The sequence below is a fragment of the Pantherophis guttatus genome, chromosome 2 (genome assembly GCF_059756535.1).
Source record: "Pantherophis guttatus breed Tessera chromosome 2, ASM5975653v1, whole genome shotgun sequence".
Classification (NCBI taxonomy): Eukaryota; Metazoa; Chordata; class Lepidosauria; order Squamata; family Colubridae; genus Pantherophis; species Pantherophis guttatus.
The window spans coordinates 254,805,009-254,821,124 of NC_142064.1; the positions used below are offsets into that span (position 1 = coordinate 254,805,009).

The window sequence follows — 16,116 nt, forward strand, 5'->3', positions numbered from 1 at the left end:
ATCCCCGTCCAAGAGAAGGAGGGAAAAGGCAGACATCTGAACTATTTCATCCCTGCTGTTTTTGCCAGGACTATTCTGTGTCCAGGAAGAGTTATGAGGGTCTATATAGAGAGTCAAAACAGGCTGGGTCAATTTTGGTTGAATTTTAAATTTAGCTAAGGCTAATCTAGCTCTGATTTATCTTAATGCAGAATATTGGGTTTTTCTTGTGAGTGTGGAGGCACACACAGATATAGGTGCACCGTAGCAGAGGTATGGCCTCGGAAATATGATTTGCAATATGAGGTTTCAATTTTTTTATTATTATAACAACCAACTTTAAAGTATTGAAGTATATTTGAACAGGAACACAGGAATTTGCAAACAATGAAGCAGTAATACAGTAGACAAATGAAAAAGTATTATGCAGATTTAAGAACAAAGAATATCATGAGCATGGAACAAACTGGTGTAAGCAAGCTTAAGAATATTACTTTCATAAACTGTATGTAAGTAGGAAGAATCCTAGAGAGATACCTTATCTTAGATGTCCAAAGAAATATTTTAATTAAAAATTGTCAAGGATGTCAGGTTTTTTATATGCATCACCTACAAAAACAATGTGAGCAAAGTCCTCTTTTAACGTGTGCAAAACACATAAACGGGATGGAGCTCAGGTGATTGTGGCCACCATTTTAATTTTTTAACCTCCTTCCCTGCAGACATCCTTGTGATGGGTTGAACAAGTTATAATCTCACATTTCAAGTATAATTTCTACAGCTGGAGAGAAATTGGGAAGGGCTAACATCTAAAATACTCATACATAGAGGGGTGAAATCCAGCAGGTTCTGACAGGTTCTGGTGAACCGGCAGAGGAAATTTTGAGTAGTTTGGAGAACCAGCAAATACCATCTCTGGCTGGCCCCACAGTGGGGTGGGAATGGAGATTTTGAAATATCCTTCCCTTGGAGTGGGGAAGGAATGGAGATTTTGCAGCATCCTTCCCCTGCCACATCCACCAAGCCACACCCACCAAGCCATACCCACAGAACCGGTAGTAAAAAAATTTGGATTTCACCACTGTCATACATACTGAATGTAGAAGAAGAGAACTGAATAACTATTTTGTCTTCCCACTGGGCTGAAAAAAGTAATGAGCAAGGCAGTTCTACATTTTAAAAAATGGTTAAATTAGCCCTAAGGCATAAGAAAATATGAAAGAACCATCCCATGAAAATTAATACTACAGTGCATTGGTCTAAAAAAATGAAGTATATATCATCTCTAGTGTTATGTAACCTAAAATGTAGACAAGGATTCTCACATTTTGGTTGTTCAGTCAGCTCTCTGAGAAATCAGTCATGGCCATCCAAATCTAAAGCTTCTACACTGAAGCTGGGCCTCCATGCCTCTAACAAGGGAATAAAACATCTGATTAAGAGGAACCAAGGAGAGTGCATGGCAGGAGATGGCCAATCTGCTTAGGACTTCACCAAGGTTCATTTAAAAATTCCCAGGGGTCTCTGTAAAGAGGCACCTCGCTATATCTTCCCCACACCAGGTCAGCAGCCAGCTCTTCAAGGTCTATGGCTGGCAGTTTGAGCAGCCCTCCCTTAATCCAGAACCAAGGGTAGATATTTTCTCCAGAAAAGTTTGCGGGAGGGAAGGTAAAGATCCAACGGCTGGTCTCAGCGTTGAAAAATGACACCTGCCCTGCCGTGTAATCTAGATTTACCCGGATCTTTTGGAGAGGCTCAGACAGATCCAAAGGAACAACTCCAGAATTGGTATACACCACGTATTTGTTTTGCTCATCTAAACCTAACCCCCAAATGCCATTTTCGGGGGCAAAATGTACCAGGTGCTTCCTTTCCACCGATTCTTTGGCTACCCCCACAGCCCAGATCTTCCCTTCTTCCACGTTTATCTCCCAGTAGACTCTTCCTGCAGTGAACCCTTCGCTTCCGAGCACGCAGGAAACTTTTTCGAACCTCATCCAGTGGTAAGGGATTTTTTCCTTCAGTTCTGCATTCCACTTGACAGTGATCTGGTCACCTGAAAGATCCAGCATGTGATTCAGGGTGTCCCGGTCAAATAACACATTTGCTGGAAGAGAAAAGGATCGTGTTAGGCTGCAAAGTAACTTTCCCTTCATATTCTATGCCATCCTCCAGATAGGTTATGGCAGCATCGTTGCTGGCAATTTTGGATGACAAGAAACCAGGCTAAAGGCTGGAGCACATTTCTGCACTGTATGGAACGTATGCACCTGTTATTCAGAGACAGTTGCATAGCTGTTCCTTTTTTCTTCTTTTAATGATCCCATAATCGCTTGTGGGGTGGAGTCTGGGCAACTGAATGGAGCCGAGTGTTTACTGGCCAGATGCCCTTCCTGTTGCCAATGCAGAGTTTTATTCAGCAGATATATAATTGAGCCCAGAGAGAGAAATATCTGCCTCAACTAGGATAGAACTCACAGCCTCCCGATTGTGAGGCGAGAGCTCCCCCTCTAGGCCACTGCACCACATAGCTGTTCCTTTTATATCTCAGCAAATGTTCTGGCTAGAGAGAAATTCCGTAAAACAGGAAGTTGGATCGACTAATTAGCATGCAAGATGTGCACCTCCACAGAATGCACAGTTGGGATTTGGGAAGTGTGTGTGTATATGTATTGGGAGTCATCTGCAGCCATCTACAACCTCTGCCTACCCATCAATCCCTTTGCAGCATACAAATGTAGTAATGGCTACAGCAGGGATCTCCAATGTTGGTGACTTTAAGACTTGTGGACTTCAACTCCCAGAATTCCCCAATCGACATAGGGAGCTGTAGTCCACAAGTCTTAAAGTTGCCAACATTGGAGATCCCTGGGCTAGAGAGGCGGTTGAAGGAAAAAATTGGGAAGCACTGATTTATGGGAATCATTTAAGATGAAGCACACAAAAGTATCCCAAATTTTTAAAAAACAAAAACAAAACAAATTGCTGACAAAATGAAAACAACCGCAGACTATTCCATTTTTGTGTTGTCTTTCCACTAAATCGAGTTTAAACAGTTTAGCAATGAATCGGTGAAATGAAAATCTTTTTACAACGCACCTCTATTAAATAACATATCAAAAAATAAACACTGAAAAATAGATGGCTTAATCACAATTTATAAAACATATACACCACTGGCTGGCTTTGTATGGCACACTAAGCCAAAAGGATTGTTCATAAATCTCAGTGGCTAACTTCACACGGGAAAGGAAACCGTAAAGCAATACATTCTTCTGGACTTCCATGATTGCCCAGTTTGGCTTGGTAAATTTACCTTTCTCATAAGATTTCAGGCAGTTGTCCATGATTTTCATTAATTCGGTTTGCATCTTAACTAAAAGGTAAAGGCAGAATAAAGGAAAATAAATAACAGTTGGCGTTGTTTAAGTACTTCATTCAGCAACTAACCATAGTCATGCAAAGATGCCACGATTCAAGTCTATTTACATTATTGTACCCTGCCTCTAATATACCCTAAGCTTTTTTTTCTAATACATTTCTCAAAAAATAAACAAATAAATAAATAAAAATATGGTCTGCACAGACGAATCAAGGAGGAATTTCCTGACAGTGAGAATGATTACTCAATGGAACTCCTGGAGTTGTTGCTGCTTTTCAAAAAAAGATTGGACACCCATTTATCTGGAATAGTATAAGAACCCTTATCTTTAGCAGGGGTTTGCCAACTTCCGGTGGGACCAGAAGTTGGCAAATGGGCCGTTTCTGGCCTCCGAAGGCCTCTGGGGAGGTGGGGAAGGCCGTTTTCACCCTCCCCAGGCTCCAGAGCCCCTCTAGGAGCAAAAAACGGGCCTACCGGGTCCATTGTGCCATCACATGCCAAAAGCGGGGAGAGCGCAAGGGGTCACATGTAGTGGTGGGTTGCCCCTGGTTCACACCGGTTCTATAGAACCAGTAGTAAAACTGGCGGGAGGCTCCGCCCACCAACCCCGACGTCATCAGAATGCTGCTGCGCATGTCCCGTTGCGAACCGGTAGTAAAGGTAAGTAGAACCCATCCCTGGTCACGTGCGCATGCGCAGGTGATGGAGCACATAGAATTATGGGTGTGGGCACACGTGTGTGGCCCCCCCCGCACTCCCCCGATTTTGGCATGGGATGGCAAAAAGATTAGCCATCACTGATCTATGTCATTGCAAGCAACTAAATCCCCAAGTATAGAATTCACGCTAATTTTTATGTTATTCTGTCTATAACACAGAAATCTCCCTAGAGACTGCTTTCTTTCTTTTGGGAACAGATAGATAAAGTTTCATGGAGGGAGTCAGTTCTGGATCTCTTGCAGCTGTGCAAAGATTCAAGGTTAGTTCCCCGCTTGACCCCTCCTCTCTGACTGACTGGATGTTTCCTAATAATCTATGCCTTTAACATTTGTCAACATTCTCGAAGCATTGATAGCATCCGTTTCATCAACATTTTCCTTGGCTGCTACTTTACAGTATCATTTCAATTCCACTCTTCAAAGTAGCTCCTTAAAATTCCCATAGAAATCTCTGACTTCCTTCTTCTAGCCTTCGATTTTCACCCGGAATTATGTCTATTCTCACTCTTCCATTTTTTTCAAGCACCATTTTTGGCATTCTCATATAATGGACGGTCTCATATTTGGAAACTCTCTTTTTGATCTAGTCAGTAGATCTAAATTAATATTTTGTGATAAGCAAAGAAATGAATTGTGTTTTTGTATTTACTGCTTTTTATAAATCCATATAAACCATATATTTGAAAGAATAAGGTTTTTTCTATGCATATGATTTCCCATCACTCACAAGAGGGAGGAAGTACATAGAATATTGTGAGAGAAGTAAAGGAGAGACAGATTTTCTGGAAGAGAAAGGTATTGAGGATAATGGGCACAAGAACAAGTGACAAAACATGGAACCATCACAGAAAGAAATCCCTAAGCCTGTTTCTATCACCTCTCATTTTCCTCCTTTTCATCCTGATACCTTTCAATGCCTTCAGTGTCTCCTTCAGAACTTTATTTTGTTCAGTGATTTTTTCCAATCTCTGTTCCAGGTCACCAAGATTGTTTTCCACATACTTTTCTTCACCCAAGCTAAAGGAAAAAAGAAAAAACAACAGCACTAGGCTATACAGGCACTTGAAAACAAATATATATAGTTATCTGTGAAAACACACACAAACTGGGGTGTTACACAAAGTAGCCAAAGATATAATGCGAGCACGGTCTTATGTACATTCATGTTAGAAGAGGGTAGGGTGAGTGTGAGATGGTAGTACCTAAATTAGATGATGATGGAGATAGAGAGATATGGATGAATGGATAGGTGGATGGATAGATGGATGAATTTACAGCTAGATAAATAAATAAATAGAAAGAAAGATAATAGATAGATAGATAGATAGATAGATAGATAGATAGATAGATAGATAGATGATAGAGAGATAGAGATATACAGATATAAATAGATTTACAGTAAGATAGATAGATAGATATAGACAGACACAGATAGTTAGAGTTATACAATAAGATAGATATAGATGGACAGTAAGGTAGATGATAGATGATAGATAGATAGATAGTAAGATAGATAGATGATAGGAAGATAGATAGATAAATAGAAAGAAAGAAAGAGATAGATAGATAGATAGATAGATAGATATAGACAGATACAGATGATAGAGTTATACAATAAGATAGATATAGATAGACAGTAAGATGGATGATAGATAGATAGAAAGAAAGATAGATAGATAGAGATAGATGATAGATAGATAGTAAGATAGATAGATAGATGATAGGAAGATAGATAAATAGAAAGAAAGATAGATAGATGATAGATAAATATAGATAGATAGATAGATAGATAGATAGATAGATAGATAGATAGATAGATAGATAGATAAATTGATAGATGGTAGGAAGATAGATCAAAAGAAAGAAAGAAAGAAAGAAAGAAAGAAAGAAAGAAAGAAAGAAAGATACAGACAGACAGACAGACAGACAGACAGACGATAGGTAGATGATAGACAGATAGACCCCTGCACCTAATGAAATGCATGGGTTAAAGATGTTATGATAAAGATGATATACAGGGTCAGATTTCCAAAGACCGAAACAGTTGGTAGGCATTGCTTTGGCTACAATTATTTACTACAGCCATGTATCTGTATTTTTTTTTCAAAGAAAGATTTCTAGCAATCTTGTTGCAGAGGAGCCAAGAGGAGCCTAGGGAACCACAGCAACATTTTCAGAAGCTCAAGTACAGCGGCCTCTCCGGGAAAGTGTATCCCAAACTTCATCACCAGGCAGAAGGAAAATGCATAAGGAAGAGGCACGTACCAGTTTGAAATAATTTTAAATTCCTAGAAGGAAGCAGAGAAAATTCTCATTTTAGTAAGGATTATGGTTAGCATTAGCATTCGTGTAATTATCAGCATTAATGCAAAAGTTTATCTTATTCCTTAAAACAGAGTATTTGTGAACTTAGTAAAGTCTTAGCTATAATTCACTTTCAGCACTTTTAAGATTCCCTTTCGACTTCATTGTTTATATACAACAGTTTCAATCCTCTAAGCAAACTTTCAACTAAACTCGCTGTCTGAACAAGTCATGCCATAGAGCAGGGGTCAGCAACTGGTGGCTCTGGAGCCGCATGTGGCTCTTTCATCCTGTGGTGGGTTCCTCCCGGTTCGGTCTGGTTCGGCTGAGCCAGTAGCGGTGACGATATGACATCACCGAACCGGTTCTCCCCCCCCAGCCCTCCCACCCCCCCACCCCACCCCCACGTTATTCTTACCTTTTATTTGGTCCCACCCCCAATCTATTGCTGCCTCCTGAATCCCAGCTGATGACTAGAGGGAAAAAAACTGTTTAAACTCTTGCCGTGGGGCTTCAAAGGGCTGTCCTACAGCTGATCAGTGTTAAAAGCAAACAAATGAGTCGGGTCGTAAGTGCGAGGACCTTCCAGAAATGACTCTGACCAGCTAGCCACGCCCACCCAGTCACATGACCTCCAAGCCACACCCACAAAATAAGCCACGCCCACAGAACCGGTAGTAAAAAAATTTAGAACCCACCCCTGCTTTCATCCCTCTGCTGCGGCTCCCTGTCGCTCAAAATATGCATCACAACTGCCAATGTGAGACACCACCAACACGCAATTTATTAAGCTTTTCAACCCCCAGTAGGCCAACCATGGATAAATCCAAGAAAAGAAAAGTTTCAGAAGAAAACAGAGTCTTTAATTCTACTATATATGCTATATTTGTGGCCGCTCAGGAAATAGTCAGGAACGGGAAGAGTTTTGTGGCTCCCGGTGTTTTCTTTTCTGTGGAAACCGGGTCCAAATGGCTCTTAGACACTCAGTTTATGACCCCTGCCATAGAGGAATAAACATGTTGCAATGCTTATTATACACATTATACACACAGACACATCCGCGCACACACAAAACCAATAATCAAGAGCATTTCTATGAAAGTTCTCACCTTCAGGCATTCTTCAGGAAGGACCTTGCGCAGCTTCTCTAAATCACTGACCAAACGGTTGATCTGAGTCATTTGCTTCAAGAATTCAGCCTCTGGCTGATCACACTTCCTCTCTAGGTCTCCAATCAGGGCGTTCAGTTGGATTGTGTTGGTGGTGTGCCTGGCATAATTTTTTTTCTGGTAGTCTGAGATGTTGATTTTCAGTTCTTCCAGATGGGAAAGTAGGAACTGCATTTGATCCTTTGCAGCCTGGTGGAACTCTTCAAATTCATGCACCAACTTGCGACGTTCTTCTCCCGGCCTTTTCTGCAGATATATCATTATTGGAATTGCACGTGGCTGAATCGTCTGATTTCACAGCCACTCAAGGCGACATGAAATGCAGCAAACGTCCAAAATAAGCAAAAAATACCAATCGTAGTAATATGTCACAATTAGCCACCACCGCAAAAATAACCCATAGCACAATTTAGATAGTCCTCGAATTACAATGGCGATTGGGAACAGGATTGTGGTCGCTAAGCAATGTGATCATACAGCATAGTTTCACATAATCCCATTGTTTAGGATGGCAATCCAGGCAGTTCCCGGTTGTTATTCCAACCCCAAGTACATACCAGACATTAAGCAGGAAGCAGGGGTCCCAAGGAAGTACCATATGAAAGTGTGGGAGGTCTTGGGAGAGGTCTAGGACAGGGGTGTCAAACTCAAGGCCTGGGGGCCGGATCCAGCCTGCGGGGCACTTAGATCTTGGCTGTGGGGCCGCCCTGGAAACAGCGAAGGACTGGCCCGTGGTGCCTCTGCCAGAGAAAATGGAGCTTGGGAGGGCTGCAGGGTGAACGGTGCTGCTGGATGTATGCGTGAGACCAAAGGGAATGAAGGAAGATGCTGTGGATGTGTGTGAGTGAATGGGGGGTGGGGGAGGAAGGATGTGGTGCGGATGAATGAAGAAAGGACAGAATCGGTGTGTCAACCCTGAAGTTGTTCTGGTTGAAGCCATCTTGGAGCTTCGGTGCTGCCACACTAGAGCTGAGGGATCGGGGGTGAGGATATAGATAACTGGGGTTGTGTAGTCAAAATAAAATGCTTTCTCTTGGGAACCAAGGACGTTCTCACACCTGGCCGGAGGAAGGAGGAATGATGTCACCAGACCACCAGAAAGCATCTTGATTGGACTTTGTGACTGATTGTTTGGGGTTGAGAGGAAAAAGTTTACTTTTAATTAGGGGAAAATCAAGGGACCCTCAGAGTCAGTTTTCACCAAATATGTGCCAATATGATATTTCCAATAAAGCTTTTCTTTGAGGAGACCTGGTGGCACAGCAGACTAAAGCACTGTTATTAACATCAGCTGCCTGCAATTACAGCAAGTTCAAATCTCACCAGGCTCAAGGTTGACTCAGCCTTCCATCCTTTCTAAGGTAGGTAAATTGAGGACCCAGTTTGTGGGGGTAATAAGCTGACTTTGTATAAATATACAAAAGGATGAAGGCTATTGCTTAACGCATTGTAAGCCGCCCTGAGTCTCCGGAGAAGGGCGGCATATAAATCAAATTAAAAAAAAAAAAATCCACCTGCCTCGGAGTTTTTGCTTGCAATGGATCCAAGGGCAGGTTTCAAAACCCGTCATTACCAGTTTGCTCGTAGGCTGGACGCCTCATCCAAGAAGCTTCTTCAGACCTGAAGAAGCTTCTTGGATGAGAAGTAAAAGGTTTTCAAAGAAAAAAAAAACCCCAAGAAAGTGCAATTGCTTTTTGGAAAAGCATCTTTGGGACAATCATGACCTGGATGATTGAGAATCTCCATAGACATTAAGCAACTTTATTGTTCTCTACAAGTTATAAGAATCTTCCCAGGCCTTTTGCCTTCTGCTGGGAACAAGCCAGGGGTGAAATGCTCCCGGGTCGGATCGGATCACCCAATCCGGTAGCGATGGTGGCGGGTGGTTTGGAGAACCGGTAGCAAAAATCCCTGCGGCCGCCCCCATGCCCAGCTGAGCTGCGCAATCATCAGAGGCTTTTTTTTTACTTTTAAAAGCATTTTTTCTACAACCTCTTCGGCCGAAAAAATGCTTTTAAAAGTAAAAAAAAAAAAGCCTACAACCTCTTCAGCTGAAGAGGTTGTAGGAAAAAAATGCTTTTAAAAGCCTCCCAGCTAAATTGCCTGATCGTCAGAGGCTTTTAAAAGCATTTTTTAACAAATGCGTTTTCGTCCGAAGAGGTTGTAGAAAAAATGCTTTTAAAAGTTAAAAAAAAAAAAAAAGTTGGCCACGCCCACCCAGTCACATTACCTCCCCCCCCCCCCCCCCCACGAAGCCATGCCCACAGAACCGGTAGTAACGAATTTTACATTTCACCACTGGAACAAGCATGGAACTTGGGGAAAATCAAGCTTATGCATCTCGCAGCTGTGCAAGGACTCTAAGCTAAGTCCTGACTTGACCCCTCCTTCCAGCCTAGCTGGGAATTTCCCAACATCACCCCCCTCTCCACAGTAGCTTCCTCCCTCTTCCATGTCTTCTTCCACTTCTGAATTCTCACAAGAACCTGGGAGGGGTGGGCCAAGCGCTTATTTCAGGGTTCAAAAAAATATAAGTTGGGGTGTTATTTTTGGGGAAACAGGGTAGTTCTCCAACAGTTTCTTCATATACAGCTAGTCCACGACATATGACCAGTCATTTCATGGTTATTCGAAGTTACAATGGCACTGAAAAAAGTGATTTATGATTGGTTTTCACACTTACCACCTTGAGATAAATTGGGCGGCCTATAAATTTTATAAATAAATACAAAACAACTATGGCAAAAAGGTCATAAAATGGGATGCAACTCACTTAACGAGTGCCTTGCTAATCAACGGAAATTTTGGACTCAATCGTGGTCATAAGTCAAGGACTATCTTTACCCAGTGAAATGGGGCATGCCATTTCCCTGGGCTTTTTGTTATAAGTCTCTTCACTAGCAAAGCGGAACATAGAAATAACCAACCAAATAAAACCAGAGATACCTACCCATAGATTCTGAGTGCTCATTTTAACATGGTTCTCATACATCCTAGCAACGTGTCTTCCCTTTTTCAAATGATTCTGGATTTCAGCCTATTAAAATGTTGCAGGGAGGAAGAGGAGAAGAACATTAGATTTGAATGTCTAGAACAGGGGTTGCCAACCTTTTGGACCTGAGGGACCACTTAATTCATAATTTTAAAACCCAACGACCACTAATATGATCTGCTTAATGACCGGCTGGGTGGGCGTGGCCAACTCAATGGCCAACTCGATGTCACTCACATCGAGGGGCGCCTCGCCAGCCTCTACTCGCCTCTCTCCTCCCAGCCACTCCTCGCCTCCCCGCCCGGGCTCCTTAGGGCCCCAACAGGAAGCAGTTGATGGAGCTAAACAGCCACCACGAGAATGAGTTGGCAAAATAGTTCAATTCAAATTGGATCTTACTGAGAAGGAGGCTCAGCAGAAGCACCTCACTGAGGACTAGGAGCATAGGCTTTCCAAGCAGAGGGAAGACCTGCGGGAGTGCAAGGCCAGGTACAGGCACCTGGAAAGCTCAGTGGGCTGAGATGGTCAGCCAGTTCCAGGCCATGATGCAGTCCCACTGGAACAAGACCCTCCGGCTCTTCGCCACCAGTGGCACTTCCCTTCAGCCTTCACCCAAAGCCCCACACCAGGAGGCTGAAACAGACCTCAAGTCAGAATTTCTCCCCCCCCCCTTCAACCACACAAAAAGACCCTGAAGGGGGAGACTCTCTGCAGCAACACAAACGTTCATTGCATGTATCCCACCCAGGGGCCGTAGTCTGAGGACCCGTAGTGTAGTTCACTCCAGAACTAGAAGTTTTTTCATCCTCACTCAGAATTAAAATACACTACACCAGGGGTGAAATCTAAAATTTATTACTACCGGTTCTGTGGGTGTGGCTTGGTGGGGGGGGTAATGTGACTGGGTGGGCGTGGCCAACTTTTTTTTTTTTTTACTTTTAAAAGCATTTTTTCTACAACCTTAAGAGGTTGTAGAATGACCCCAAGGCATTGCAACCGTCATAAATATGAACCCAGTCGCCAAGTAGCTGAATTTTGATGATGTCACCATGGGGATGCTGCAATGTACTAGTGGGAGTCCCTCCTTAAAATATTGAGCGATGGCCCCTCGCACAGCAAAGGGATACATTAAGAGCCAGTTTGGTCTAGTGGTTAAGACACCATGCTAAGAAAGCTAGAGCCCATGAGTTCAGGTCCCATCTTAGCCAGGAAAGCCAGTGGGGTGATTTTATATCAGACCTGCCATGACTTAAACCCCTAAATAGAAACGATCCTTGGCTCCATTTGTTTTTTGTTTTGTTTTGTTTTGTTTTGTTTTTTTAATTTGATTTATATGCTGCCCTTCTCCGGAGACTCAGGGCGGCTTACAATGTGCTCAGCAATAGCCTTCATCCTTTTGTATATTTATACAAAGTCAGCTTATTGCCCCCACAACTGGGTCCTCAATTTAGCTACCTTAGAAAGGATGGAAGGTTGAGTCAACCTTGAGCCTTGGCGAGATTTGAACCTGCAGTAATTGCAGGCAGCTGGTCTTAATAACCAGCTTAATAACAGGGTGCCTTAGACCACTGTACTACCAAGGCTCTTTCTCTTGTTGAGAAAGATATCGTTTTATTAGAAGTCAAGTGCATTGCAGTATTAAATCTAGAACTGAAAATCACACTCCAAAAATCCCTAAATTCTACTTTTCCCTCCCTTAACTGTCACTCATTGCCCACCTCAGTGTAACCAATCTGGTTCAGGCAAGATGTTTTCCTAACGGACAGTCCAAGTATAGTTTGGTATGCGGCCCCCTCCTTTTTCCAGCTGGGTGACCTTGAGGCAGCATCTGGAGGAGATACTGCCCTTATTTTCGTTTTCCCCCAAGCCTTCCACCCTCCCCACAGTTCATGGCAGTCTTTCACCATCTAGCAGCAAAGCCCAAACAAACGTAAGGAGGCAGCTGACACTTTGGGCCAGTCACACACTCTCAATCCAACCCACCTCACAGGGTTGTTGTTAGGAAGAGGAAGGTGTGTGGGATATGTAAGCTTTGAGTTATTTGTAAAAATAATAAAGGCAGGAAACAGACAGACAGACAAAGAAAAATCTTAGAGAGGCGGGAGAGACTAACACATAAACAACAGATGATGGAAACATACATGTTTGTAAGCCGCCTTGAGTCTTCGGAGAAAGGCGGCATACAAGTCGAACAAATAAATAAACAAATTAAATGTTCATAAGCAAAGGATTTCAAATTACTATAGGTAAGGGAGCTCAGGTTATTTCCTGTGGCTGTTTTCTTTCAGAAACCAAAAAGAAGGGATAAAAGCATTAAAAGAATAAATAAAACAATAAAACAGGGAGGAAAACATCTACCATAAATCAAGAGGAGGGGGGGCGCAGTTTGGGAATGCCAGACAGGGAAAAAGAAAAAAAACATTCCTCATTGCAACTCTATGGGATTGTACTAAAAAGATAACGAACTTTGGCTTTATATTTCTATATATCAACTTGATTTAATCGATTCCACTCATCTAAGAACTGGTTTTCCCGAGACCCAGCTCCAGTCCTCTGCAGAGCAGCTGTTTTTGTATCAGTGGGACCTTACGGAAAGGGGAGGTGGGATGTTTTGCTCCTGTAATTCTCTCCCACCCCTGCAGCCCAACGGAATAACAAAGAAAAGGGAAATCTCAGAGTTTCTTTTGTTCTGGTGCTGGTGGGTGCCTCTTGCTCAGGTTGAAGGAAGGGAGATTTACTGGAAGCTGAGACTCAACCCCACCTTCCTTGCAAGAATCTCGTCTGAATGGGGGGAAAAACTGAAGAGGAGGAGGTGGTGGTGGCCGAACTCTAATCTGGGCCCTCAAGGGGGTGCTGGATAATGCCACAGCAGTTGCAGTTCTTTTTTCTTAATAGGAAAATTAATACCTATTAATACCCTTTGAAAATTGATAAAATGATGTGCTGACTGGAAACCCCATAGACGTTTTGCATGAAACAGAAAAAAATGAACTTAAGAGTTTACAGTTTTGATAGTTAGCATAGGTTATGCTATAGATGCTATTTATGCTATAAAGATTAGATTTATTTTTCTTTCTTTCTTTCTTTCTTTCTTTCTTTCTTTCTTTCTTTCTTTCTTTCTTTTTCTTTGTCTCTTTTCCTTCCTCTCTCCCTTCCTTTCTTCCCAGCTTTTTTCTCTTTCTCTATATTAGTTTCTACTAATTTTTAATTATCTATGTATAAAATTTTATTTTAAAAAATACACACCCGGAGAGAGAGAAATATGCTCTTCGGTGATTCCTGATGATTTCCTAATGGTAGTTAGAATATCTGACTTTTATAATCCATAGTGGAACTAGATAGATAACATGTTAAGAAACTCTGGAAGAGTAATTTATAGCTTTACTTGGAGATACCAAGAAGATATTTTCTTCCAGCTCTTACACTTATTACCAGTCCTAGTAGGATGAAGGGATTCAAAGCAAAATATTTCATTTGTTCTGTTTCCCTGGTCCTTTTGCCAAAGTTTAGAAGCACATGCAAAGGTTTATATTGCATATATCCTGCACCTCCTGCCTATTTTTCTAAATAAACACCGGAGTAATTGCTACGATCTACAGTCAAGTTAGGATACTCAAAGGTTTGTTCAGGATGCTTTACAAAGAGTTATTTTTCTCAATTTGCTGCCTGCTGGACTGGTGGCTTCATCTTCCAAGCTTCCCAGCCAGAATTCCAAGCTTGCAATCCTTGAAGAATCTCACCTCTTTTATGAACGTACCTGGAATGAGATGCCAAGGAGATCCCAAAATTGTCTAGGAAAGCCAACCGCTGACTCACCTTCTTTTTTTGGGCTGCTTCTTCCATGGGGAGAACAGTGTGAGTGTGATGCTTCTTGCTTTTGGCACACTGGGCGCAGATCAAAGCCAACTCATTTTGGCAAAAGAACTTCAGAGGTTTGTTGTGGACCTCACAGAGAGTTGAGTTAGCAGCAGCTCCAGCAGCATCAGCAGTAGCCATGGCTCCTCTCATGGAAAGAAGGAGAAGAAGAAAAAATCTTCCCCCACCCAGCTTCCTTTTGGCCAAGAAGGTCTCCTCCCACTGTGCCCTCAGTGTGTTCTTCACTGGCATCTTACACGCCTCCAGCAGTATCACACAAAGGTGTGTTTCCCCACAAGTCCTCTTGTGAAGGACTTTATCCATGTGAATTTAAGATGACTGTATGCAGTTAAATCAGTTTTCTTGACTTCTCACACTGCCTACAACTGGAATGAGTGCTTCAGAAGCCAGATCATGCTAGGAGGGTTCCCAAGTTAAGCGAATTTAGCGTGTCATGGGAACTCAAATCATTCCTATGTGTACAATCATGCTATTGAAAGCCCTTTCATTGTCCTGTCTCAGAATACAGTGAAGTGTTAGAAGTTAACAGGCTCTGAAAGTCTATGGAGATATTCAGTCATCCAGGTCATGGTTAGCTCAAAGATGCTTTTTCAAGAGAATAGAATAGAATAACAGAGTTGGAAGGGACCTTGGAGGTCTTCTAGTCCAACCCCCTGCTCAGTCAGGAAACCCTACACCACTTCAGACAAATGCTTATCCAACATCTTCTTAAAAACTTCCAGGGTTGGAGCATTCACAACTTCTGGAGACAAGCTGTTCCACTGATTAATTGTTCTCACTGTCAGGAAATTTCTCCTTAGTTCTAAGTTGCTTCTCTCCTTGATTAGTTTCCACCCATTGCTTCTTGTTCTACCGTCAGGTGCTTTGAAGAATAGTTTGACTCCCTCTTCTTTGTGGCAGCCCCTGAGATACTGGAACACTGCTATCATGTCTCCCCTCTTCCTTCTTTTCGTTAAACTAGACATACCCAGTTGCTGCAGCCGTTCTTCATATGTTTTAGCCTCCAATCCCCTAATCATCTTTGTTGCTCTTCTCTGCACTCTTTCTAGACTCTCGACATCTTTTTTACATCGTGGCGACCAAAACTGAATGCAATATTCTAAGTGTGGCCTTACCAAGGCATTATAAAGTGGTATTAACACTTCACATGATCTTGATTCTATTCCGCTGAGGCAACTGGAATTTCTGGTTTTTCTTTGAAGAAGTTTTGCTTCTCATCCAAGAAGCTTCTTCAGCTCTGACTGGACGGAGTATAAATCCTTCCATTCCCCACCATCTTTAGTTACCTATCTTTAGATATGGTAGCTTTGGCCTAGTAGTCTCACAGCAGCAAAACATCTGGAGAAGGCCAGGTAAAAGAAAGCTGCTGTGGGAATATCCTAAGAAGCCAAAAAGAAGAATGGGTGTTTTTGCATTGTTCAATAAAATTAGGTGGTTTCATGCAGCAGGCCCGGTTTGAATAAAAGAGGCAGCTGTAGGAGCTAATGCAAAAAAACTTTGCCACAGATAAACAGTAAATGTGACTCCATTTTTGGCAAGGCAGTAGTCTATTCTAAGAAAGTTTTTAAAGTTTTTCCTTTCTTGCAGGAAACTGGGTCTAGATGAAAATAGCTTGAGCGTTGAAGAACAAAGAAACCGAAAGCTTTAGGTGCTAAAACTAAAGTAGAGAAAAGAATGACATTTATGGACCTGTTG

General features: G+C 42.2%; 1 protein-coding gene across 1 annotated transcript; it reads right to left on the bottom strand.

Moving 5' to 3' along the window:
• Positions 1 to 281: 281 nt before the first annotated feature.
• Positions 282 to 14,553, bottom strand: LOC117668058 (zinc finger protein RFP-like). Its single transcript, XM_060690676.2, has 7 exons — positions 14,362 to 14,553; positions 10,504 to 10,590; positions 7,494 to 7,799; positions 6,346 to 6,368; positions 4,988 to 5,097; positions 3,296 to 3,355; positions 282 to 2,086 (listed from the first exon to the last, which is right to left on the bottom strand). Exons 1-7 carry the CDS (start codon positions 14,551 to 14,553, stop codon positions 1,470 to 1,472), a joined length of 1,395 nt encoding a protein of 464 aa, XP_060546659.2. The 3' UTR covers positions 282 to 1,469.
• Positions 14,554 to 16,116: the final 1,563 nt, after the last annotated feature.

Bases quoted from the DNA above. Each gene is read 5' to 3' on its own strand.
- LOC117668058 (XM_060690676.2), bottom strand. From the start codon at position 14,553: ATGAGAGGAGCCATGGCTACTGCTGATGCTGCTGGAGCTGCTGCTAAC. The intron at 10,591-14,361 runs GTGAGTCAGCGG...ACATTTTAATAG, and splicing joins AAGCAGCCCAAAAAAAGAAG to GCTGAAATCCAGAATCATTT. The intron at 5,098-6,345 runs GTACGTGCCTCT...TTTTTCCTTTAG, and splicing joins TTTAAAATTATTTCAAACTG to CTTGGGTGAAGAAAAGTATG.